At 49.1% G+C, this 27224-nt stretch overlaps 1 protein-coding gene and 1 long non-coding RNA gene across 3 annotated transcripts in view; one reads left to right on the top strand and one right to left on the bottom strand.

Moving 5' to 3' along the window:
- The first annotated feature begins 7497 nt into the window (after positions 1-7497).
- On the top strand, positions 7498-8502 carry LOC309515144. Its single transcript, XR_014212319.1, has 2 exons — positions 7498-7654; positions 8394-8502. It is a non-coding gene; the product is annotated as an uncharacterized lncRNA (long non-coding RNA).
- Positions 8411-27224, bottom strand: part of LOC309514856 (vomeronasal type-2 receptor 26-like) — a 63664-nt gene continuing 44850 nt past the window's right edge. The window contains exons 1-6 of one of the 2 annotated variants that reach the window (XM_082192267.1): positions 25653-25871; positions 16884-17175; positions 15999-16811; positions 11277-11504; positions 10310-10436; positions 8411-9410 (exon numbers count right to left, since the gene is read on the bottom strand). In XM_082192267.1, the coding sequence (XP_082048393.1) occupies positions 8512-9410; positions 10310-10436; positions 11277-11504; positions 15999-16811; positions 16884-17175; positions 25653-25750 (2457 nt within the window). In that variant the 5' untranslated portion in view covers positions 25751-25871 and the 3' untranslated portion in view covers positions 8411-8511. Of the gene's footprint in view, positions 9411-10309; positions 10437-11276; positions 11505-15998; positions 16812-16883; positions 17176-25652; positions 25872-27224 lie in introns of those variants that run through there. The other variant, XM_082192268.1, reaches the window with a different exon arrangement.

Genomic DNA, 27224 nt, shown 5'->3' with positions numbered 1-27224 from the left:
TTGATTGGACGTGTTTATCAAAAAAGGGAACTCGTGGAAGGAAAGTGGGGTGGACCTTGGGGGAAAAATTTTTCTTTTAATGATGAGGGATGGTGGAATGTAAAGGGAAAGTGGTTATATAACTAAATTGAATAGTGGGTTAAACAAAATAAGTTCTAAATTGGGAGTAAGAACTTATGGAACCAAATTAATGAAAGGGGAATACAATAGGGAGGGGGATGGGGGAGTCCTGGAAAGATGTTAATGAAAATAAGGCTTAAATTGTAAAGGTTTATTTTTTATTTTTCTTTTGTTTTTTCTTTTTTGAGTTTTGGAAACTTCAATAAATATGATTTTTTTTTAAAAAAAATCAATATTCATGCGTGTCAGAGCTGCTACCAGGTCCCAGCTCACATAGGACCACGCCACACAGCGTCCACTTTAAAAGAGTCTTTATTGAGTTACAGGTTTCATTTCCGAACTGCAGCGTGCAGCTCTACACCTTCTGCTCTAGGTCGGCGAAGACCCGTCTGAGTCCCCGCCTCTTGCACACCAGCTTAATACCCTAGCCTTGCTCCACCTCCTTCGCCTCTCCCTACGTCTCTGGGTCCTTCTGCCCCCCTGGGCCTCCTCCCTTCTACTCTCCTCTGACGCTGACCCCCCTGATCCTTCTGCCTCCTTGCGGCGGGCTTTAGGACCTGGCTCACTCTCCGGGCTGCTTACTGCTCCAGCTTCCGCTGCATTTGAACTTGGCGCGCGCGCCCAACTCTCTACTTTCCTCTTAACCGTTGCCTCGCTCTCTGAGGAGGGCGTGACCACCCCTGACTCGTGCCCTCCCTCCTGCTGACAGCCTCCGGAACCCGATGCCTGGCTACCTTCCTCCCTGCTGCTCTCAGTCTTGAGCGTGGGTCCCGACTTCCAGCTGCTGCCGCCCTCAGTTATGAGCGTGGGTCCCGACTTCCAGCTGCTGCTCTCTGAATCTCCTCTGTTCCCTTCCTCCTGGGGTGTCCCCCCGGATCCCCCCCTTGCTCTGCTCACTGGGGCTCCCTTTTGGGAGTCCTCTGACTCACTGCTTAGGCTTGGAGATCTCGGGTCGTCATCATCACTCATTCTCCCTTCGGCTTCCTCCCCCTCGCTCTCTGTTTCCACCCTTCTCTGCGTCTCTGCTTCTGAACCCCTGACATCCATCCCCCCCTCGAAGCCCCCCCTTCCCCCCTCCCCGCTGTCAGGTGTGGGTGCTGGGCGCTCCATCATCATGGGAGGGAATGCTGGATACAGGTCGCTCCCCGTGGGTGGCCGCCAACTGAAGACCTCCGAGTCTTCCCCCTCGCGGTCGTCGACGTTGACTTGATGCTCTTCCATCTCTGTACCGCCGTGCTCGAACCCGAGGTCCTCCCCGAACACGTCCATGTCAGTCTCAGCGTCGGTCGCTCGACCTGGCCTCTCCAGCCACTTCCTGCGCCATCGCTCCTCTGGTCGATCGTCCCACCAATACGAGTTGCCTGATGCCGAACCTGCCGGTGAACCTTCTGGGGAACGGGTGCTCCGTGCGGGTTCCCCTTCTGAGTCGAATCCATGGAACGTGCTGGAAGAAAGTGTGGGTGTGAACAACCAGTCGTCGAAGAAGCTCGCTGGCATGGGTTTGTGTGGGAAGAGGGCATGAAACTCGTCCTTGAGCAGGGGTTCCTCCAAAGCGTAGTCTGGTACCCAGCTATTGGCGCTGGCCCGGGTGCCCTCTCTGGCTAAGAGGTATTCGACTCCCTCTTCCCCCCATCTGGAGTCCAAAATCTCCGTGACCTCGTTGATGTGGTCCTGGTGCTTCACCTCCCGCGTCTCCGTCCGTTCCCGGAGCGGACTTGGCGCCGTCCCTGGCTCCTGGAACCTGTGAGGTGCCTTGTAGGGAGTGAGCACCGACCTGTGGAACACCGGATGCATTCTGGAACCCTCCGGCAGCGCCAGTCGGAAGGCTACCGGGTTGATCTGCGCTTCGACTTGGTACGGACCGATCTGCTTGTGCCCCAACTTCTTCTTGGCAAGCGACCTGGTCGGCACTGCGTGGGCTGCCAACCAGACCCAGTCTCCCACTTGGATCACTTCGCCAACCCGCCTGTGCTTGTCAGCTTGCACCTTGTAGGCGTGCTTAGCTAGCTCCAGCTGCCGTCTGAGTTGATCGTGGACCGCCTGCAGCTCTGACGCGAACGCGTCCGCTGTCTGTGGTTCTCCTTCCCCCACTCTCTCCAGTCCCGGGAAGGTTCTGGGATTCCTCCCATTGTTGGCAAAGAACGGCGTCACTCCTGTGGACACGTGCTTCGTGTTGTTGTAAGCGAACTCGGCTAGCGGCAGGTAATCCACCCACGTCGCAGGCTGTTGATTGGCATAGCATCTCAGGTACTGCTGCATGATGGCATTGACCCTCTCTGCTTGCCCGTTGGTCTGCGGGTGTCTTGCTGATGCCAGATTGACCTTGACATTTAGAAAACCCATCAGCTTCTGCCAGAAAGACGAGATGAACTGGCGTCCGCGGTCGGACAGGATAGACCGTGGCAGGCCATGCACTTTGAACACGTGATCTATGAACAGTTTGGCGGTTTGTTCCGCCGTGGCCACCTTCGCACACGGAATGAAATGTGCCATCTTGGTGAACAAGTCCACCACCACTAGCACAGCTGTCTTGCCTCTCGAGTTGGGTAAATCCGTCACAAAGTCCAGGGCCACCCTCTCCCACGGTTCAAACGGTGTTTGCAGCGGTTCTAACAGTCCCGCCGGTGGTCTGTGTACCGGCTTGGCCCTCTGGCAGGTGTCGCACCTCGCGACGTAGTCCGCGACCTCTCCTCTCAGCCTGGGCCACCAGAAGTCTCTCGCGACTAATTCCATCGTTTTCTCTGTGCCAAAGTGACCGGCCGTGGGTGCGTCGTGCAACTGTTGCAGTACCTTGGCGCGAAGGTCGTCTCCTGGTACATAGACAGCCCCTTTGCGTAGGAGCAAGCCGTCCCGCACCTGGAACTCGTCCGTGGTAGCCGTGCCTCTGAGCAGTTCCGCCATCTTGTCTTGCGCGAATGAGTCGTCCCGCAATGCACGTCGCACCGCATCCAGGTCTACTGTAGCTGAGGCACACGCCCACGCCGTCGGTGCGAAGATGTGCATGGCCGCCGCTGGCGTCACCTCTTCCAGGTATTGCGGTTTTCGGGACAGTGCATCCGCCATGATGTTGGTGTCGCCTGGGACGTACTCTATTCGGAAATTGAAGTCAGCAAAGAACTCCGCCCAACGTATCTGCCTCTGGTTCAGGAACTGAGCCGTGCGCCAGTGCTCCAGATTCTTGTGGTCCGTGCAGACCTGCACCGTGTGCTTGGCGCCGATTAGGAAGTGCCTCCACGCCTTGAAAGCTGCATGAATGGCCAGCAACTCCCTGTCCCAGATGGTGTAGTTCTGCTCCGACTTGCTGAGCTTTCTGGAGTAGAACGCTCCCGGCCGCCACACCCCCTGCGGGTCTCGCTGCAGCAGGACAGCTCCCACGGCTCTGTCTGACGCGTCTGTCTCTACCCTCAACGGTTTACTGGGGTCGATATGCAGCAGTTGCTTCTCCGATGCGAAGAGATGCTTGAGCGCTTGAAAGGACTGTTCCGCCTGCTCCGTCCAGATGAATTTCTTTTTTTTTGGAGCTGAGCGTGTCCGTAATTGCTGCCGTCTGCATCGCGAACCCCTTGATAAACTTGCGATAGAAGTTGGCGAAGCCGACAAACCGCTGGACCTCCTTCCGGTTGCGCGGGCTTTTCCAATCCAATACCGCACGAACCTTGGTGCTGTCCATGGCTATCCCCTTGTCCGACAACTTGTATCCCAGGAAATCCACCTCCGTCGTGTCGAACTGGCACTTCTCCAGCTTGGCGTACAGTCTATGTTGTTGCAACCTGCTGAGCACCTCCCTCACGTCTCGGTCGTGAGCTTGCTGCGAGTCAGAGAAAATCAGGATGTCATCCAGGAAGCAGACGCATGTCTTGTAGAGGAGTCCCTCCAACACGTGATGCATAAAAGCTTGAAAACAGTGAGAGCCATTTTGTAATCCAAAGGGCATAACTCTGTATTCGTAGGTGCCCAGCGGTGTGAACATGGCCGTCTTCCACTCATCGCCCTCCCGCATGCGGATGAGATTGTACGCCCCTCGCAGGTCCAACTTGGTGAACACGCGTCCCTTGCGCACCGTCGCGAGGAGGTCGTCAATCCTGGGCATGGGGTAATCAGACGGTTTGGTCATCTGGTTCAAAAGGCGGTAGTCCACAACTAGTCTTTTTTGGGGCGTGTCTTTCTTTTTCACGAAGAAAACGGGACTGCCCCCCACTGCCTTGGACTCTCTGATGAAGCCACGCTCCAGATTATGCTCGATGAACTGTTTGAGTTCCTGCATTTCATCTTCAGACATGGAGTATAGCCGCCCCTTCGGCAGCGTCGCCCCCGGTAGGAGGTCAATCTTGCAGTCATATGGCCGGTGAGGGGGTAGCTTGTCCGCCTCCTTCTCGCAGAAGACCTCCAAAAAGCTCGCGTATTTGTGGGGGACCGCTTGCAACGTTCCCAACTGCAGTTGTGATTCCTCCTCCTCTCCCTCCCGTCGGGGCAGGATGCAGTGTTCTGCGCAATAAGAGGAGCCGAAGATCAGTTGTCTCTGGTACCAAGCCAGTGTCGGACTGTGCCTGTCCAGCCAACTCATGCCCAACACAATGGGCGTGTCCGACAGTTGGGTGACATTAAAACTGATGACTTCCCTGTGGTTGCCAAGGCGCATCATCATCGGTGGCGTCTGCTTCACCACCTGCCCCCCTAGCAACTCTCTGCCATCCACTGTGACGACTTGCAGGGGCAGAGTGGCAGGCAATAGCTGTATAGCGTGCTGCTCCACAAAGCTCTGCGCTATAAAGTCTGCGTTGCTTCCAGAATCCACAGAAAGCGGCACTTCGATAGTGACGCCGTCGGGTAGCTGGAGAGATGCTGTGAGCTGCACTACTGGTTTGGGTGGGAGGGGATCCGTGGGTTGCAATATCGCTGGGGACTGCTTCACAGATGCGTCTGGCTGGGCCCCAGTGCCTCCGTCTCCAGCCAGACATTGTCGTTTCCCTGCTGTGGTTCTCCTTGCTGCGTTGCTGCAGTCACCATTGCTGAGGCTGCAGTGTGCTTGTGGAGCCTCCGGGGACACTCCTTCGCCAAATGGCCTGGATCCTCGCAGATGTAACACTTCCTGTTCCCTCTAGGAGGCTTCGCTTTCACTGCTGCCGGTGCTAGGGCTCTGGCTGCTGACTGAGCCCTTGCACCTCCAACCTCCATCGGTTCCCCTCCCCCTCCTGGCGGAGGTGTGGATTGCGCACGCGCTGCTTCCCTCGGAACGAAAGAGAAACTTCTCGCTGCTTCGCGCCCTCCACGTCCTTCATCTCTGCACCATGGACGTTCTTCCAGCCTCACCCCCACAGTCAGCGCCCTTTGGACCACCTCCTGCGTGCTTCGGGGCCTCTCCCCCCTTGCAATTTCATCCTTAACCGCGGAACTTAGACCCTCCCAGAAGAGGTCTCTGACAGGGGGCGAATCCCGATCCCATTCTAAAGCACTGACCAGCGCAAAAAATCGGGCGTGATACTGCCGGACGCTCGCCCTCCCTTGTTTTAGTCCATGAATCTCCCGTCTGGCAAGATCCACATCAATAGTAGACAAAAAACACGCATCCATCGCTTTGATAAAGGCATCTGCATTCTGAAGCGCCGGATCTTTATCCCTCCACAAATTGCGCAGCCAGGCTTTGGCATCCCCATGCAAATGGGACAATATGAACCCCACCTTCTCTTCCTCATCTCTAAAGTCTTTTGCCAGCAGTTGCAGTGCGCACATTACGTCTGCTCTAAAATTAGGGTACTGTTGCAAAGTCCCATCGAAGTGAGCCACAAGCCCTCCTGCTCTCCGTGCCAATCCCACGCCCTCCGGTCTGGGTCCCGGTTGCCCTTGCTTAACAAGCATTTCAAACCTGGCGTGTAGGTCTCTGTAGGCGGCTGTAGTCTCCTCCTCCCGTTTCTTGGAAGCCAATACCTCTGAGGACAACTGGGTCACTGCCTCTTGCAGCGCGGAGATCCTCTGTTCTTCCGTCATCTTGCTAACCTTTGTGAGCTCGCTTACAGACACCCCTCTTCCTCCCCTAGCGGCTTCTGCTCCCGCTGCGAGGTTTCAGGTTTCTGAAGCTTTGAAGAGACGGGTCTTACTGTCAGAGCTGCTACCAGGTCCCAGCTCACATAGGACCACGCCACACAGCGTCCACTTTAAAAGAGTCTTTATTGAGTTACAGGTTTCATTTCCGAACTGCAGCGTGCAGCTCTACACCTTCTGCTCTAGGTCGGCGAAGACCCGTCTGAGTCCCCGCCTCTTGCACACCAGCTTAATACCCTAGCCTTGCTCCACCTCCTTCGCCTCTCCCTACGTCTCTGGGTCCTTCTGCCCCCCTGGGCCTCCTCCCTTCTACTCTCCTCTGACGCTGACCCCCCTGATCCTTCTGCCTCCTTGCGGCGGGCTTTAGGACCTGGCTCACTCTCCGGGCTGCTTACTGCTCCAGCTTCCGCTGCATTTGAACTTGGCGCGCGCGCCCAACTCTCTACTTTCCTCTTAACCGTTGCCTCGCTCTCTGAGGAGGGCGTGACCACCCCTGACTCGTGCCCTCCCTCCTGCTGACAGCCTCCGGAACCCGATGCCTGGCTACCTTCCTCCCTGCTGCTCTCAGTCTTGAGCGTGGGTCCCGACTTCCAGCTGCTGCCGCCCTCAGTTATGAGCGTGGGTCCCGACTTCCAGCTGCTGCTCTCTGAATCTCCTCTGTTCCCTTCCTCCTGGGGTGTCCCCCCGGATCCCCCCCTTGCTCTGCTCACTGGGGCTCCCTTTTGGGAGTCCTCTGACTCACTGCTTAGGCTTGGAGATCTCGGGTCGTCATCATCACTCATTCTCCCTTCGGCTTCCTCCCCCTCGCTCTCTGTTTCCACCCTTCTCTGCGTCTCTGCTTCTGAACCCCTGACAATGCGCATACATGAAGAGATTTTTTATTTCATTTTTTGTATTTCGCTTCCTATAATTCCTAATAGGGAGGCCTCTGGTTTTTTGACGAAGGATATTTTAAACATTTTATTTAGTTCATTATATATCATTTCCCATTTTTTTTAATTATACATTGCCACCACATATGATAAAATGTACCTACTACTTCTTTACATTTCCAACATTTCTTATCTTCTGATTTATACATTTGTGATAACTTCACTGGTGTTAAATACCACCTACACATCATTTTCATGTAATTTTATTTTATCAATGTACAGGCCGTAAATTTCAAATTATTTCTCCACTATTTCCCCCAATCTGACATTTGAATATTATGTCCCACATCCAGGCGGGTGGTTCAAGGGGCCACGGTCTTGCAGATAGGTGCCATCCTGGAAAGTAACCTGCATGCAAGGCACAACCATACGGACTATTGTTCCTCTGTTTCTCCATGCACCAGGTCCAGTAGACAGGCTGAAGAACCAGAAGTTCTTTTGACGAACTTCGGATTAACTACATCAAGGAACTAGATCACACCATTGCTTGCAAGAGGAAGAACCCTACTTCCTGCTCCTGGCATTTCTACCAGCTCACCAAGCTCCTAGAGTCTGTGCAGCCTGTAAGTAAGAGGAGAAGGGAAGAGAAAGAGGTTGGCCACACAAAGGGCAAGATCTTTTGTTAATCTTTTGATCAAAACCCCACAGAATCTGCTGTTGAACTTGCAGGGTGGGGGGGGGGGTCAAGGAGAGGAGAACAGACACCAGCAAACCTGTAAAAATGAGCTCTGGGAGCAAATCTGCGGAAAGTCACTGTGACCTCACAGTCATTTCCTCCAAGAGGCAACTGTGCAGTCAAAGAGATAGATGCTTGTGGCACCCTAAATGGCCTCAGCCTAGGATACTCGAAGGAGCATCTCCACCCCCATCATTCAGCCTGGACACTGAGGTCCCGCTCCGAGGGCCTTCTGGCAGTTCCCTCACTGCGAGAAGTGAGGTTACAAGGAACCAGGCAGAGGGCCTTCTCAGTAGTGGCACCCGCCCTGTGGAAGGCCCTCCCATCAGATGTCAAGGAAATAACAACTTTAAAAGGCATCTGAAGGCAGCCCTGTACGGGGAAGTTTTTAATGTCTGATATTTTATCGTGTTTTCACTCTTCTGCTGGGAGCTGCTCAGAGTGGCTGGGGAAACCCAGTCAGATGGGTGGGGTATAAATAATAAAATAACAACAACAACAATTTATTTATTTATTTATTTATTTCAGACCGGCTATGCTTGGAAGTTGTATTTAAATGTAAGCAACTGCCCTTTCCAATGGGCTTGGGACCATTGCATGACATATACATTCATTTTCATCTGCAGGATTGATGTGAAATGAAGAGGACTATGTGCAGCTACAGTCCCAAGACAACTACATGTGCTTCCTTTCTACTGTGCTGGCCATTGACGACATTGAATGTTTTAAGCCTCAGATGCCATCTTAAGTCCTTGTTCCCAGGTGCTCCTTTGTATTCAGATCAGGCCTCAGCAGAATAACGTAGCACTTGGGGAGGAAGATGCAGCCCAGGAGTCCAGCACTGGAGGCCAACATAGAGAAGATCTGCACGGCCACCATGTACTTCCCCTTGGTGCTCAGGTAGGTGGGCACAAAAGACACCCAAACACTGCAGAAGACCAGCATGCTGAAGGTGATCAGCTTGGCTTCGTTGAAGGAGCCAGGCAGCTTCCTGGCTAGGAAAGCCACCGTGAAGCAGATGGCAGCCAGGAAGCCCAGGTAGCCGAGGGCAACATAAAACATGGCCACAGAGCCTTCGTTGCATTGCAGGATGATCTCTTCCGCCTGGGAGTGCATGTCGGGCTCTGGGAATGGGGGAGAAGAGCCCAGCCAGATGGTGCAGATGAGAACTTGCACACCAGAACAGGAGATGACAATGGAGTTGGCCAGACTCTTCCCTAGCCATCTCCTCACCCTGTTCCCTGGCCTTGTGGCCAGGAAGGCCAGCACCACCGTGATGGTCTTGGCCAAGAGAGAAGAAACAGCAACGGAGAAGACGATGCTGAAGGCCGTTTGTCGGAGGAGGCAGGTCGCTATTCTTGGTTGCCCAATGAAGAGGAAGGAGGACAAACAGGAAAGCAGGAGGGAGGTGAGCAGGATGTAGGAGAGGTCCCGGTTGTTGGCTTTGACTATTGGGGTTTCTTTGTATTTAATGAAGATTCCTAACACAATGCCTGCTGTAGAAGATAAGAAGAGGACAGTGGAAGCTAAGGTGATCCCCAGATGTTCTTCATAAGCCAGGAAGCTCACAATCTTGGGGACACATTGATCTCTGTCCTTGTTTGGATGCTGATCTTCTGGGCATTTGGTGCAACGTTCTGCATCTGAAAAAGAGAATAATAGAATCACAGAACTGTAGAGTTGGAAAGGAATCCTCTCATGCAGGGATATGGAGTTGTTCCATATGGGCATCAAGAGTGGCTATTTCAAAGTCTATGCTGATGTGGCATAGGAGATAAGAATGTGTAAATAGGTAAAGAGAGGGGGAAATAGTCTGTTGGTTTTAGAAAAATGTTTGCCCTTTTTATTTTGCCTTTCCTCCAGGGAGATAGAGGGGGTGCACAATCTTATTCTCATTTTAATCACCAAAGCAACATTGTGATTTCGGATTGAGAGGCAATGGCCTCCACATTGGTTTACTGCATTATATGGTTCCTGCGTAATCCTGAAGACACATTTGTTTAACTTATCCTTGTTAACACAAACAGTTTTCTATTGCTTCCATGCAATTCTCATATTAGTGAGATCAGAATAGTCCATCTATTGCATTGTAATCATTTTCATATACTGTATCATTTATTTTGTATTACACTTTTACTGTGTTAAAAATCATAGAATAGAATCATAGAGTTGGAAGAGACCACAAGGGCCATCGAGTCCAACCCCCTGCCAAGCAGGAAGAATCTGCCACTTCTCATCATTTGTTAGTTCTACTTAATCACTTTTGAATTTAGAAAATTTCCTTTTTAGTGCTGTTTTAGTTCCTTTATCATTGAAAGCTCAGTATAAAATAGCAAAAAGCAATGATTCCCACTTTGAACCCCAGTGATTGCTGACTTGTGGCATTTCTTTCAAATCACTTCCTGGAATGAAGGTGATTAAGAAGAGAATAGAAAGGATGTGCATTCAGCAATGTCTTCAGAATTCCCACAAAAAATGCACCTGAATGAATCTCCGCCCTGAATTTATTCTCCCAAGGAGCCTTTCCCTTAGAGCAACCAACCTGCCTGAGTGGAGAACGCCCCTTCTGCACATGGAACGCAAGCATAGCAGCAAACAGGCTTTCCTTCTTGAACCACCTTGGCATATCCAGGTCGACATCTTTCAGTACACCTGGAACGAGGAGCAGCCTAACCATAGAGAGAAGAAGATGTATTGAGGGGAAAGTGTCCGGAGTATTTGTGCAGATGGAATTCCCTCATAGAATTTGGAAATGACCCACCAAACAGGATCTCTCATCCCACTCACCCCATCCACTCTGGCGGAGAATCGTTTTTGATGCAGAATAGCATGGCAGGGAGACCACTTGGGTGTGTTTGCTTGCTTGTTTTAACATTTATATCACACTTTTCTATACAAAGGTCTGCTCAAGGCAGGAGACAAAATATACATAAAGCAAATAGCAATCCTAGAATCACAGCATTAAGAAAAGGGCAGCTACAGAACAAACTGATGAAGATTACTAATTGAAAATACTGACACCTAAATACAGTAATGAAAAACTGACTCTTGGATCATAATTAAAATAAATTTTGAGTCCTGGGAAAGAAGGGGAGAAATGAACCTCTTGTGGAAAGCTCCTACATAACAGAGAAGTTCCCCCTCTGGCGATCATCATCATCATCACTGCTATCATCATCCTCTGACCTTTCCTCCAATGATCGCAAGGTGATTTCTGCAGCTTTCTCCCATCTAATTTAATATCTGAACAGCCCTGCAGGGGTTGCAAGGCAGAGGATGTTCATGGCAAGAGAGCTGGCCCAGGCTGCTGAGGACCCTTCTGAAAGGTTGGGTCCAGTGGCCCATGATTTTCCCATGGCCTGCAGTGAACCCACACTTTCCAGGGGTTCATAACATGAGGAGTCATGTTAAAGCACCATTGGCTGACCACAAAATGACATTTTACAGCAGTTGCTCAAGGAAGAGCCTAAGCAGGCTCTCCTACCCTCTTCGTCTGTTACACCCCCTACCTTGTTAAATTTATTAGGCCACTCAATAGCTTCTGGATTAATGGTGAACTTTATTACACCCGATTCCTCTCTCCTGATGTCCCCAATGTTCACCATCGCACGAGACTCATTGGGAAACATCACCAAATTCTTTATATCAAAGTCAGAAGGCAGCTCCCAATTCTCATCCAAACAAAGTCTGCCCCTGGAAGTATTGAAACACTGAATTTCATTTAAGAAAGGATGAAGCTGGAACGACAGGGAAGGCAGTATTGAGAAACCATGTTGAATATCTTAGTTCTACTGACTTATGAACTGGGGCTAGACTCATCTAGACTAGAAGCCCTATTCAGGCATTTCATTTGATTGATTAAAGCAGGAGTTTTCAACCAGTGTGCCATGGCACCCTGGGGTGTCAGGGGATGATAGTCAGGGGTGCCGTGAGCAACACTGGCCTCCATCCCTCTTTCCTTCCCTCCTTCCTTTGTTGTGCCCTCTTGCCTCTCTGCCTCCCAAAGGCTTGCACAGCTGTTTGCTGCAGCAGCTACAAGCTTGTCTACAAGCTCCCCAGACGAATGGTGCCTCTGGGGCTGGCCAGGGGGTGCTCGTTGCCAGGAGCTGAGGTGCCTTGGAGTAAGCAAGCAGGTGGGCGAGGAAGCCCAGCCAGCCAGTCCACCAGCCCTTGCTTTGTGGAAAGGACAAAGAAGTGGGAGGCCAGGCAGGCAGGCAGGCAGGCACCACACTGGCCTTCCTTGTGCTTGTGGGACCACTAAGGCTGGGGGCATCCTCTTTCCAGGCCCCCATGGGGCCGCATGAGGAGTCCTCTTTCTTTGAGGTGGGGGTGGCTCAGGGATCAGGGATGGCTGTGGGGGCTGCCTGCAGGACTCCCAAGGAGAAGGGACAGAAGAGGAGAGGAGGCTGAGGGAACAATCCACAAGGGAGGGTATTTGAAAAGGGGCGAGGGGCTGCCTGATCCGCAGGCAAAGGTTGAAATAACTGGGCTTCTGAGGTCTGGAGCTTGTTTCTCCGCTGGTGAGCCACAGAAAGAATGTGGCTGGTCAAGGGAGCTGTGGACTCAAAAAAGGCTGAAAACCTCTGGATTAAAGTATTTATATAATTATAAAATAACAAGGAGCTTTGAAGAATGAGATTAATACAAATGACAATACTATTTTAAAACTCACAAAGAACGTAGACATCCAAAATGTCTAACAGGCACAATCCTAAAAAACAGTGCTTGGGAATAAGTGCATTGGGAGACTTCCGGGTTAGCGCGATCGGCTAATGGCGGATTCCCTCTGAGCTCCGGAGCGAATCGGCTCCGTAGGATCGGGTCTTGCCGCTGCGGCGACGCGGGGACCCTTAAAAATCACAGGCAGGGAAGCCTGTGAACCTGGTGACTCGGCGGGCACCATTTGCGCCCCCCGACCCGTGAAGGAGCCTTTTTAAAGGCTTCAGAACTGGAGACGGGGTGAGTGGCGCGGTGCTGTGAGTCGACTGCTTCTCCTACGGAGTGAAGCCGCATGCCATGGTCGGAGAGCGCTGACTTCTTCTTGTGAACAATTGGACTCTAAAGCAGTAACCCGTGAGTAGTACGGAAATTAGACTTTTAAAGGAGATTTTTTTGTTGAATTAGGCACGATCGGGGAAGGCGTAAACAGGAAGTCAGTCTCCCCATCTTATAAATAATTTAAAGCAAGGACTAACTAACTAAGGTCGAGAGGATTTTTTTTCTTCTTATTGAGTAAAAGATATTAATTTCACGATTTGGCAGTTTAAATAATTTTTTTCTGGAGGACAAGAGTTAATTTTTGGAGCTGAAGTGTCACCCCCCCCGGACCCGGGAGTGATCCGCGAGAAAGCCTGTTGGAGAGATATTGAAGAGCTTGACAGCTGTCAAACTAGCTGTCAAGGCGGAAAAAGCGATCTTTGTTTTCTGCCTCTGCTGGACATATTTGCTACAATTTGGTTATAGCTTGTTGAAAACAAGGAAGAACCGATACAAACTAACTTGATTTTTGGATTTTAACTGGATGGAATACTAAGTAACCAAAATCCCTCTAGAGGGGGTTTTGGGACATTACAAGAATGGCTGAAGGAGGGAAAACTCAATCTAAATTGGACAGAATTTTCTTTCTCTTGGGAAAGTTACAAGGCCAAATTGATGTTTTGGCTACTAACATTGCAGCCCTGGATTTAACAGTAAACAAGAGCATTGAATTTGATAAGGACTTGATCCAGGAAGTTCATGCAGCTGGACGAGAGGAGAAAGTTGAGAACTTTGAGAGTGTGGAGAAAGAGACATATGTTGCTTCTGAGGAAAGGGAAGGAGGAGATGTGGTGTTGCAGATGACAAAGGAGAGCCAGAGTCCTGACATGATGGCTACAAAGGAAAATAAGAATTGGATGATGAAAACCTGGTCCAAATCGGAGACTGAAGAATGGAAAGATCTCTATATGTGGAGATCTGAAGATCTAAGGATTATAAATTTGATCAAGGTGAAAGCTGGAGCCTTGGGGACATTTGGATTTGAAAGGAGTAAGAAACAAGATTGGGGCTCCACTTTTAAGTATGGTGGTCTGGCTGGAGGAAGCATCGCTCCCATTGGATTAGAGCATCTCCGAGATCTGGTGTTTATTATTAAGGACTATCAAAAAATCCGGCAGAGAGGAACTGAGAGACAATTAAGGGCCTCGGATGTGAGATCTCCAGGCTGATAGCAAACTAAGACTGATGGACATTTGTTGGGGATTGAAACCGGGAAAGGGGACAGGGTGGGGTTTGGGGATCCAAAGGGTGTATAAATATAATCTGTCTTTTTCTTTTATTCTGTTTTGATATCAGTATGAAAAGTGGGGAATTCGTGGAAAGGAATTTGGGTCGACTTTAGAAAAAAGGATTTAAGAATGAGTACTGAGGTATAAATTTTGAGGTTTATAAGGTAAAATTGGTTTTTTAAAATGAATTAAATATAAAAAGGTTAAAAACTGGAGATAAGAACTTGTTGAATATACAATTCGAATGGGAATATAAGAAGGGTAGGTGTGGGGAAGTCAGGGAAAGATGTTATAGAAAATAAGGATTGCAAATTGTTTGTGTTTTTAATTGTCTTTTTTCTTTTGGCATTTTAAAATGGAAAATTCCTAATAAATATTTATTTTTTAAAAAAGGGAATAAGTGCATTGGAACGAGCTGAGAGAGCAGCATTTTCACAGGAGTCCCTTTTATCTCAAGTGAAGATTATTGCACATTACGAGGGTAACTGCAGAGAAGGCCTGCACAGACCCTGCCCTTGTCATCTGTGTTGTGCCTCCTTCGTGAGAGGTTCAGAGGGTGGCAACACGAGAGCGGGACTTTTCTGTGGAAGGGAGGCTTGCCTTCATGACATATTTTTAAGTGCTGACAAAAGCATCCAGACTGTTGGTGGATTAAACAATCCATGGCCTTTTAAATGAGTTTGTGAGAGGAGGGTTATTGGTTTGCTTTTCTTAGTTTATTGTTACAGGGTTTTTTTCTCATTCGATATTTTTATGCTATGATCTGCCCTGTGATCTTTGGACAAAGGACAGTTAACAATAACAGCAGCAGCAGCAACAACAACAACAACAACTAGAAGAGTGCCACAAGGCATGCACTCCTCCCAATCCCTGCAGAGCCGTAGTGAGATTCCAAGGTGTTTCCAGGTGCTCCCCCAGGGTCAGGGTTCCTTTGAGAACCAAGACAAGTAGAGACTGCCATAGCTTTAAGTTGAGACGGAGGGAGTTCAGATCTTACAGCATGGTCAGCTCAGTGGCAAAGAGCCCCACACAGTGGCCTTGCATTGCAGAGAGAGCCCTCCTGAACCCGCCCCTGGCCTTTGCAGAAACTTCTCCCCTTTCTCCCACTTCCACAACCCCTAGAATTCCAAAGCACAGATTTCTTTTGTGGCATCAGACTCAGTATACCCTGATAGCCTCCCCTGCTGAGCCCTGTGGCCAGAGCGACTCTTTATTTCTCTCAGTGTCTACATTACCTTCCTTTTGTCTGGTTAGTGACTTGGGCAGGAGTAGCAAGGGGGGGGGCAGAGAAAGTGGGGACCTTCAGTTCTTGCAACTGCCTCAATCTGGCCAGGCCTTCAGAGAAGTGTTACTGGGACAATGAGGGCAGAGCCGCTTCTGTTTCACTTTGAATAAAGAGTTAAGTTTACTGGCTTCTGGTGATTTCATGTTTAATTGCTGACTTACTGATCCGAGCCTTGACACAAAATTAGTATATAAAACCATGGAATGGAGACTCTCCAAGTGTCTCTATTTTCTCAGGGACGTCCCTGATTTAGAGAAGCCATTCCGGTTTCTGATTTGATCCCCGGATGTCCCACTTTTCCTTAGGCTGTCCCTATTTTTGTGGGAGAAATGTTAGGAGGGTATGGAGTTATCCAACCCCTGAGCCATCTGAAGACAATCCTGTATAGGAAAGTGTTTTTGTTTTTTAATGTTTAATGTTTTATTATGTTTTTATATGTGTAGGAAGCTGCCCAGAGTGGCTGGGGCAACCCAGTAAGAGGTGTGGGATATAAATAGTAAAATTCTTATTATGGAATGGGACGTCCCTATTTTCATCAGAGAAATGTTGGAGGGTAGGACATGTACAGGTTTTTATATGCACTGGAATCCCAAAAGAGGGGTGTTGTTTTTTGCCTGACCTCTAGATTGTATTGTAGTTAGGACGGTGGATTGCAATTAGCAAAACGGGGAAGAAAATACCTGCCATGGTTGTAGCCTTTGATGTTCCCCCTTCTTTCCTTCCCCCACCGTCATCAGCCGCTTTGATCTAGATGAAAATGCAGCATTGACGGCCTGAGCCACAGCCTGAGCCGTGATGTAAGTGCTGTAGCTGTCTTGAGACAGCGCTCTCTCCAGCTCCTCTTGCGGCAGAGCCTCCAGGTTCTCCTCCTCTCTGCATCTTGTCTGGCCTTTCACAGACAACACATGCTTTGAATATGAACAATGAAACATTTCCCCCAGAAAATGCTGAAGAAGATTGGAAAGTACTGCATAGTAATCATGTTTTGTGCTCTTTATTCCGGTCCTCATTACAAAGGAGAGAGACCCATGAATGTACTGGAAGTACATATGGGGAATAGACAAGCTAATACTGATTTCCTGAAAAGATGTTGTGATCCAGACTTTCGCCCCTATTTCCTTTTCATACATTTCGTGTATCGACACAATTTTTAAGAGTCCCACTGTGTCAGATACATAGCAAACAAATACACTGACTTGTCTCCAGATGAAAAAAGGTTCACCTGGGCTGATCCTAAGTGCTAGATCACTTTCTTTTATTATTTTTGATAAGGCAATGCAAATCCCTTTGCTGATCAGCAGAGGTGTCAAGGCGCTCACAAACATTTCTCCACTGTTATTGTCCGGAGCCAAGAGGCCAATCCACGTCCATCCAAAATGCAGGAGCAACTCGACAATTCCTTGGAGCTGAGTTTTCTCTTTGGGGAGCATCCGGTAGACAAAAGGGAACTGAGTTTTATCTTCAAGACCCTGGGCAGTGAAGCCATAACTGATCTAGTGAGGAAATGAAAAGATTACTGTATGCCTTTCAAATTCTCTGACCTTCCATGCCCTACCCTTTCATACCTGTGGGATTTTGTAGATGCTTGACATGGCTGAAATCTCTTTGGAGATGGCAGAATTTCCCCTTTCAAGAACAACTAGCAGGTCATTTGGATCGCCACAGTGATAATTGGGAATATTGCTTCCCCTGCCTGTAAGCAGCTCTAGCATGGCATCTGAAGTCATCCTGGCATCTGCGTAGTTCTCATAGAGGCTGTAGCCCAGGGTGATGTTGGGTAAGAGCCTGAGATCCTGGTTGATCTCCTGGATGGTGAACAAGAAGGACGATATGCGCCAGTAGAACCAAGGTGACTCTCTACAAGAAAGGAATAAAGATGTATAAAGCTACAATTCACAGCTGAATGAAAACAAACATTATCTGACCAACAGAGATTAGTATTTATTTAATTATCTTATTGCATTTATATCCAATATTTTTCCCTGCCCATTATACAATAAAGATTGGGCAATTCATGCTCCATTACAGGACGCAGAGTCTCCATGTAATAAAACTGATTAAAAAATGAAGTTTGTGAAATACTGTGAAGCCGCAAAGGTTGCTTTTGCTTCAGTGGTCTTGGCTGCTTCCCGGAGGAGCTGAGTAAATTCCTCAGTTGTTCTTCAGAAGGAAAAATGGGGGTCAAGGAGGAGGAGGGTTTTGCCAAAAATGACCACAATGTTAGAAAACAGTTGGTTAGAAACAATTTGTGTCCTAGAGAGGAAGCAGAAAACGCCTCTTTAATTACAGATGAAGCCAGTGGTGTTGAAAATGTGTATGTGAAAAAAATGAATATTTCTTGTTCACATTTTAGAGATCTGACTCCACTAACAATTAAGTCATATTACCTGCATTGTTTCATTTGTTTAATTCAAAGCATGAAATGTCACACAGAGGGTTTTAAAATGTTTTAAACCATTACATTCCTAAAAGACAACTCTGATTAAATAGTTTATAAATTGTCCAAATAGAATAATAATAAATAAAATCATTGACGCTTGGTGACTGCCTGAGTTTTGTGCCACCCCGCAGGTGGGATAATTCAGGGCATTCTTTTGATTCCAGACCAGATTCATTTACATTATTGTTTTACCACCTTCAAAATGCAACACAGCAGCATGAGTAGAGTATTTTACTAGGGAAGACCCAGGGAACAAGGAAATAGGAGAGGTTTTGAGGAGACTCTTTTCCCAGCTTCCAAATCCCATGAAGCCCAGCCAGTAGGCTACTGGTCAGGGATGGTGGGGGTTCTGGTCCAGTGACGTCAGGAGGGCCCCCAGACCCCCCCAACTCTGAAATAAGGGCTATTTCCTTGATAAATAGGAACCACGGCAGAAGTACTGGTAAGCGTGACATCCCTCTGTACAGGATGACATACTTCTCAGTGCTGGTGAAGGGAGTCTTGGAAAAGACATATGCATATTGGTTAACAAAATGTTTTGAAGATACAATGCCACTAATGAGAAAGTCGCCAGTCCGGTAATAGCTGCAAGCACCAGTCTGATCCCTGACCAGATTCAAGGGGCATTTTGCCTTCTGGTTCCTGCAGACTACATGGTGCAGCATTAGCAGCAGAAGCAGCAACAGAAGCAGCAGGGATCTCATTCTGGCTTTGCATCTTACACATACATTCCTCTTTCCCCAGCCTTTCGCTTGCACTAAATCATGGCTCAGTCTGTCTCCGACACAGGAAATATCCTCTTCAGCAATGTTTTCTTTCACTGTCATGGTGTCATTAATATCATGTTGTTGTTGTTTCTGATGCTTATGCAATCTCCAGAAATATCTCTGGAGCTTTTAAAAGAAGAAATCACTATGATTTTGATAATTACAAGTGGAAGAAGTTTCACCACGATAACTTTCTGGAGTTTTGAATGGCTGAAGAGGCAGGTGCAGAGCTGGAGAAAAACATGTTTCTCATATATGTGGCATAATTCAATGTGTGTGTGTGTGTGTGTGTGTGTGTGTGTGTGTTATGGGGGGGGGGAGTTTGGCCTGAACTTTTCTCACACAGGCCTAATGAGAGACCTGCAGCTGGATCAGACCAAAGACCCAACTAGTCTAACAGCCTGTACCTCATAGCAGCAAAACAGACGGTTAGGGCAGGAGGGTCCCAATGGGGCTGATCCCGCTCTTTCAAGAGACTGGGAGGGCTTAAATCTTTAACATGCTGCTAGCCATGACGCCCATGATGTGTGTGTGTGTGTGTTATTGGGGGGGAGTTTGGCCTGAACTTTTCTCACACAGACCTAATGCTGCTGCGCTTCGGTCCAGCCAGGGCTTTCAGCTGAGGCATTTGGTTGGTCCCTGTGAGACCAGGATGTGGGTTAATGATGAGTCATTGGTCTAATCCAACAGCCAGTCTCTTCCTATATTCTCACTCTTTTATTTCATAATTGCATTATGTTTTGGTGCCATGGACACCTTTCAGGGGATAGAAATGTCAATACCAAAAATAATACAGAATCATCATCATCATCATCATGTGTACCAGCAGCCACCCTGTCAGGCCTGCTGGAGGCGGTGGCCGGCTGGGCCTTGGAGTTTCCTAACCTATTGGTATTGGGGGACTTCAACATCCATGCTGATGCCACTCCCTCCTCACAGGCTCTGGACCTGGTGTCTTCCATGGCGACACTAGGGCTCTCCCAGTTTGTTTTGGGCCCCACACATCAAGCAGGCCACATGCTGGATTTGATCTTTGGCGTAGGTATAGATGTGATCATGTCTCCTTTGATGAAGGTGCCATGGTCTGATCACTACGCTCTGAAAGCCAGGATTGACTTTCCACCCCCACCCTGCTTAGGTGGCGAGCCAATTTGGGCTCGCCCGCAGAGGCTGATGGACCCTGATAGATTCCGCCAAGCCTTGCGGGACCTTTCTCCCCCTGGCGACTCATTGACTGAGCTTGTTGAGGGCTGGAATATCCAGCTCCTGGCAGCCATAGATGAGATCGCACCTAAGCGCCCTCTGCGACCCCGCAGAAACCGGGCTCCCTGGTTTACTGAGGAGCTCCGGAAAATGAAGCGGGATCTCAGATGGCTAGAGCGAGTATGGCGGGGTGCCCGTGATGGAGCCTCAATAACATCTTATAGGGCTTTTATGAAAACCTACAAGATGGTGGTGAAGGCTGCTAAGAAGTCTTACTTCTCGGCCTCCATTGCATCCCCTAGCTCTCGCCCGGCGCAATTATTTAGTATGATCAGGTCTTTAACGTCCCTTGAGGGACAGCCAAATTTAAATAACAATTTGACACACAACTGTGAGGCATTTGCGAGCTTTTTTGCGGAGAAGGTCCTGTCGCTCCGCCATGACCTCCCTGCCAATTTGGATACAATAAAGGAACTGGAGGCCCCTCGACTGTCCTCGGGTCCAGTATTGGACCACTTTGACCGGATATCCCCAGCCGATGTGGACAGACTCCTCCGAGCTGGAAAGCCCACCACTTGTCCTCTCGACCTGTGCCCGTCTTGGCTGATTAGAGCGTGTCCAGACGAGGTGCGGGCCCTCCTGGGGGATATCATCAATTTGTCCCTTGGCACCGGGACATTCCCAGGGGAACTGAAGGAGGCAGTGGTGCGTCCGCTCTTAAAGAAAACATCATTAGATCCTTTAGATCTATCCAATTACCACCCGGTTTCGAATCTTCCGTTCCTGGGTAAGGTGATTGAGAGAGCGGTTGCTGAACAGCTTGGTGGGTTTCTAGATAAAACATCGGCTCTGGATCCATTCCAGTCCGGCTTCCGCCCTTGTCATGGGACTGAGACGGCTCTGGTTGCCCTAACAGATGATCTTCGTAGACAGCTGGATCGAGGCGGGTCGGGGCTGCTGATTCTTCTAGATCTGTCAGCAGCTTTCGACATGGTCGGTCATGAACTTCTGGACCACCGCCTTGCCGACGTGGGGATCCAGGGCACAGTCCTTCAATGGCTGCGCTCGTTTCTCTCTGGTCGGGGACAGAGGGTGGCGCTTGGGGGGGAATTGTCATTGCCCCACTCCTTGGTGTGTGGAGTGCCTCAGGGTGCGATACTCTCCCCAATGCTTTTCAACATCTTTATGCGCCCCCTCGCCCAGCTTGTCCGGAGTTTTGGGCTGGGTTGCCATCAGTATGCTGATGACACCCAACTCTATCTGTTGATGGATGGCCATCCTGACTCGGCCCCAGACACACTGACCAGATGTTTGGAAGCTGTGGCTGGATGGTTACGTGGGAGCCGGTTGAAGCTAAATCCTTCGAAGACAGAGGTCCTGTGGCTGGGACGGGGCGATATGGGATTGGGGGGGCAACTCCCATCTCTTGCAGGGGCACAATTAGTGCCAGCACCGTCCGTTAAGAGTTTGGGTGTAATCTTCGACACCTCCCTTTCCATGGAGGCGCAGATTGCAGCTACAACAAAGGCGGCATATTTCCATCTCCACCAAGCTAAGCAGTTGGCTCCTTACCTCTCTTGCCCTGACCTGGCCACTGTGATCCAAGTGACGGTCACCTCCAGACTGGATTATTGCAACTCGCTCTACGTGTTACAATACCCTTGAGACTGACCCAGAAACTCCTGCAGGTGCAGAATGCTGCGGTGAGACTCCTTACAGGGTCCTTGCCGCAGGATCACATTCACCCAGTGCTCTACCAGCTGCACTGGCTCCCGGTGGAGTACAGGATCAGGTTCAAGGTGCTGGTTTTGACCTTTAAAGCCCTATGGGGTCTAGGACCCTCGTACCTATGGGACCGCCTCTCCTGGTCTGTCCCATGGAGGACCTTACGGTCTTCAAATGAAAACATCTTGGAGGTCCCGGGCCACAGGGAGGTTAGGCTGGACTCAACCAGAGCCAGGGCTTTTTCAGCTGTGGCTCCGATCTGGTGGAACACTCTGTCACAAGAGACTAGGGCCCTGCGGGACCTGACATCTTTCCGCAGGGCCTGCAAGACAGAGCTGTTCCACCAGGACTTTGGCCAGGGCACAGCCTGACTCCCTCCTTTGGCAATCTTCGCGGAGCTCTGGCCCAATGGTTGCCAGTGGCCTGAATTAATTAATTTTATAATGAATGATTTTAGAGTGTTGTTTGTGCTGTACTTTTGTACTGTTTTATTGTTGTTAGCCGCCCTGAGCCCGGCTTCGGCTGGGGAGGGCAGGATATAAATAAAATTTGTTGTTGTTGTTGTTGTTGTTGTTGTTGTTGTTGTTGTTATTTATTATTATTTCTTATACCCTACCCAACCACTCTGGGTGGCTTCCAGCAAAAATACAGGGAACAACCACCACATGAAATGGGTCAGTGCATCTGGCTGTTAACCAGAAATTTGTTACTTCAACCCTTCCCAGGGATGGCTGTGGGAAGGTTTCCTGCATTGTAGGGGTAAGACTGGATGCCCCTTGGTGTCCCATCCAGCTTTACAATACTATGACTGTGTTCACACATTAAAAGCTTCCCAGGATACGGCTGCCTTCAGATGAAAACTTATATAGTTCCACAAACCTTCTGCCTGGTTCCCTGTAATCTCACTGTGAGGGAAGCACCAGAAGGCTCTCAGAGCTGGGCCTCAGTGTATGGGCTGACCAAGGGGTGGGGACACTCCTTCAGGTACACAGGGCCGAAGCTGTGAGGGACTTTAAATATCAACCCCGACACTTTGAATTGTCCCGGGAAATGTACTGGGAGTAATTGTAGATCTTTTAGCCCAAATGTGAGAAAACCAGAACATGTAATACTCTGATGAGACAGTGGCCAGGAAGGTGGAGTTTCAGCTGGCATACCAGATGGAGTTGGTAGACAGTCACCCTGGACGCAGAGTTGACCTGCGCCTCCATGGACAGCTGTAAATCCAAAATGACCCCCACACTGTGTGCCTGGTCTTTTAGGGGCACGGTTTCCCCACACCTGCTCGTCCCCTGTCTCCCAGAAACAGTACTTCTGTCTTGTTGGGATTTAGTTTCAATCCATTAACCAGCCCCACCCTCCAACTGCTTCCAGACATTCACACAGGACCTTCACTGCCATTACTGGTTCCAATTTAAACAAGAGGTAGAGCTGAGTATCATCTGAATATTGATGAACACTCAGCCCCAACCCGCTACTGAGGTCTCCCAGTGGTTTCATATAGATAAGAAGGAGGGCATCTCACATCTGATTTGGTGAGTGGGGAGAGGTATGTCCATCTTGGCCCCTTCTTCGGGTGACTCCTGTGTTGAAGAAGGAACAAATTTCTCCCATTTTTAGCCGGGGGGGGGGGCGAGGGAGGGACCACCCTTTCCTTTATGGAGCACAATGTGGCTGTGCAGCTATGCAGCTTAGACTGTTAGAATTTGGGGGCTTGGGTCATCCCAGACGTCTTTTCATGGAGAACTTACTGGGGGCTTCTGGGGGTGGTTTTATCTTCTTTTGGATGAAAGGATCTTCTTTCTGCTTCCATGGAGGGAGGTGTTTTGGGGAGAATTTATGGGCTGTATCCCTTGAAATATGCCCCCTTTCTTCCTTTCTAGGCTTCTACTTTCACTCCATTTGCAGTCTGTTCCTTACAGGGTAGCAACCAAGCTAAGGACTGCAAATTCATTATTCTCCTATACATCCCAGCCTTGTGTTCCATATCCCTCTAAAGGAAAGCAGTGACATGGTGGCTTCAAAGCAGCTTAAAGTTTATTTCCACCACTATCTGAAAGGCTTCTTCAACAGAGGGCAACTCTCTGGGGTAGGTGGCAGGGGAGAAATATTGTTCTGAGGCTGTCCTTTCCCCTTCAACGTGTTTTGGAGAACACTTCTTGTCTTTTTCCAGGAACCCTTAGTGAGTACTCTTTGGGTTTGGTCAGTCAACCAGCTACGAATCCACCTAAAAGTTACCACATTCAGCCCACATTTTACCATCTTCCTTGCAAGAATATCAGTGGGGACTTTGTCAAAAGCCTTACTGAAATCAATATACACTATGTCCACAGCATCCCCTTGATCCACCAAGCTTTTTTTTTTTTTTTAAAGAAAGAAATGAGATTCTTCTGGCATGACCTGTTTTTGAGAAACCCCTCCTGGGTCTTAGTAATCATAGCATCCTTTTCCAAGTGCTTACAGTCCAACTGTTGAATTATCTGTTCTAGGACCTTTCCTGGTATTGATGTTAAGTTCACTAGTCGGTAGTTGCTGAGTCTTCTCTCCCCCTCCTCTTTTTTTTTTTTTTTTGAAGATGGGAACACTTGCCCACTTCCAGTCTATTCTCCAAGAATTCCCAAAGATTATAGCCAGAGGCTCTGAGGTTACTAACTCCTTTAGTACCTTTGGATGCAGCTCATCAGGCCCTGGAGATTTGAATTCATTTAAAGTATCTAGGTGTTCCCTTACCACCCCTTTTCCTATCTTGGGTTGCAGCTCCCTCCTTGCATCACTTATTGTGTCATCACCAGGTAGGGCATCACTTTCCTTTTGGGCAAAGACAGAGGCAAAGTAGGTGTTTGTCACCCAATAGCATTTCTCTGTCTTTTCCCGCAGAAGACCTACCACTTGCTTGTTCTTCGTCTTACTTCGGACATGGACAAAAAAACATTTTAAAAATTGTTTTTAACCTCTCTTGTAAGCCTGAGCTCATTCTGAGCTTTAGCCAGCCTGACCTTCACTCTGCAACCTTTGGCTACTCATGTATACTCCTCCTTTGCAATTCCCCCTTTCTTCCATTTCTTATGCATGCCCTTCTTTAACTCTCAGCTCTTCTGTAAGTTCCTTATGCAACCCCACTGGTTTCTTTAGATGAGTCCCACTTTTCTTTCTTGTTGGAATTGTCTGCATGTGGGTGTATGTAAGTCAATTCAAAATAAGGCATTGACCTAATGTGTGTCTAGTACAACTATACTCAGAAGGATACATTTGAGCAAGGACTTCTTTTTATTAAAGCACTAATATTTTAAAATATCATGATATGGACTTCCAGTGAATTTTCTAAGTGAGCATAACATGGAGATGAACTTACATTTTCTCGCTTTTTCTGGCCATTATTTGCTCTCTGTTGTTCAGATCAGGCCTCAACAAAAGTATGTAACATTTGGGGGGAAAGATGCAACCCAGTGAGCCAGCGCTAGAGCATAAGATGGAGAAGATCTCCACGGCCACCAAGTATTTCCCTTTGGTGCTCATGTAGGTTGGAACAAAGGACAACCAAACACTGCAAAACACCAACATGCTGGAAGTGATAAATCTGGCCTCATTGAAACTATCAGGTAATTTCCTGGCCAGAAAAGCCACAATGAAGCTGATTATGGCCAGGGAACCCATATAGCCCAAGACACAGTAAAACATGGTAGATGCACCCTCATTGCATTCCAATATGATCTTCCCATTCAAGGATTGCATGTCCCTGTCTGGGAATGGAGGGGAAGTACTTAACCACAGAGCACAAATGGCAGCTTGAATGAAGGTGGAGGAGAGGACAATTGAAATGGTCAGTCTTTTCCCCACCCATTTCCTCATCCCAGATCCTGGCTTGGTTGCCATGAATGCCAGAACCACGGTGATGGTTTTTGCCAATATACAAGAAAGAGCCACAGAGAAGACAATGCCAAAGACCATTTGGCGTAGAAGGCAGATCCCTTTTCCTGGCTGCCCAATGAAGAGCAAAGCACAGAGGAAGCAAAGAAGAAGGGAGATGAGGAGAGTGTAAGTGAGGGTCCGGTTGTTGGCCTTGACGATGGGTGTATTCCTGTGCTTCACAAAACTTCCCAGCACTAAAATTGTGATGAAAGAGAAAGAAATGGCCAAGATAGCCAAGATAATCCCAAACTTTTCTTTGTAAGAGAGGTAGCTTAGAACTTTGGGAATACATTGACTGTGGTCCTTGCTGGGATACTGGTCTTCTGGACAATTGATACAAGCTTCCATATCTGAGGGGAGGAATGAAAAGCTGGTTATTTCTAGACATTTACCAATTATTACCTGAACAGTACATTAGAAGAGTCAGATTCATTTTCTACCTTCCTGAAATTCTTTTAACTACTTCAAGAAAAGCATTCCCAGTAGTGAGAATGAGTCTTTCTGTGTTCACGTGTGTCAGGGGTTCAGGAGCAGAGGCGAGGGAAAGGGAGGAAACAGAGAGCGAGGGGGAGGAGGCAGAAGAAAGGATGAGTGATGACGACGACCCGAGATCTCCGAGTCTTTCCAGTGAATCAGAAGATTCACAAAAAGGAGCACCAGTGGCCAGGGCAAGGGGGGAGACTAGGGGGACACCCCAGGAAGATAGAGCCAGAGGGGACTCAGAGGGGAGCAGTTGGAAATCGGGACCAGCGTCACCGCCAGAGAGCAGGGATGAGGAAGGGCGCCAGGGCTCAAGCGCTGGCAGCTCACAACAGGAGGGAGGGCACGAGTCAGGAGTGGCCACACCTCCATCGGGGAGCAAGGAGACGGTTAGACGGAAGGTGGAAGGTTGGGCGCGCGCGCCAAGTTCAAATGCACAGGAAAGTGGCGCAGTAGGCAGCCCGGAAAGGGAGCCAGGTCCTAAAGCCCGGCGCAAGGAGACAGAAGGGTCCGGGGGGTCAGCGTCAGAAGAATCCCGGAAGGAAGAGACCCCGGGGGGCAGAGGGACCCAGAGGAGAACTGTCAGGCGGAAAAGGTGGAGCAGGGCTAGGATATTAAGTTGGTGCACAAGGGGCGGAGACTCAGACAGAGCTTCGCCGATCTAAGCATAAGACGTAGAGTTGCGCGCAGCAGCTTGAGAATGGAGACTGTAACTCAATAAAGACTTTTATTTAATGATCGCTGGCTGGCGTGATCCTCTGTGAGCTAGGATCTGGAAGCAACCCTGACAGTAAGCTCCGTCTGCACAAATTGTGGGCATCCACGGCCTCGCGGAGAGGAGAGAAAGCGGGTGCCTACTAGAGAGCTCACGAACGGCAGACGCTATGACGCCCGAACAGCAAATAGCGGAACTGAGAGAAGCAGTGTCACGACTGAATGCCGAGGCGCTGGCGTCCAGGAAGAGAGAGGAGGACGCAGCTGCCGCCTACAGGGATCTCCAGGTCAGGTTGGACGTGCTTACGAAGCAAGGGCAACAGACACCCAAATCAGAGGGGATTGGGTTGGGGAGACGCACAGGCGGTCTGGTCTCTCACTTCGATGGGAATTTGCAACAGTACCCCAACTTTAGAGCAGACGTAATGTGTGCACTGCAACTACTGCACAAAGACTTTAGAGATGAACAAGAGAAAGTGGGGTTCATCATGTCCCATTTGCATGGAGACGCAAAAGCATGGCTGCGCAATTTGTGGAGAGATAAGGATCCTGCGCTCCAAAATGCGGACGCCTTTATTAAAGCGATGGATGGGTGTTTTTTATCCAGCATTGACGTGGATCTTGCCCGGAAGGAGGTGCATGGACTAAGACAAGGGAGAGCCAGCGTG

This window comes from Podarcis vaucheri, assembly GCF_965113315.1.
Source record: "Podarcis vaucheri genome assembly, chromosome: 12".
Lineage (NCBI taxonomy): Eukaryota > Metazoa > Chordata > Lepidosauria > Squamata > Lacertidae > Podarcis > Podarcis vaucheri.
The sequence above is the reverse complement of the archived record's forward strand: the minus strand, read 5'-3'. Positions and strand labels throughout refer to the sequence as shown.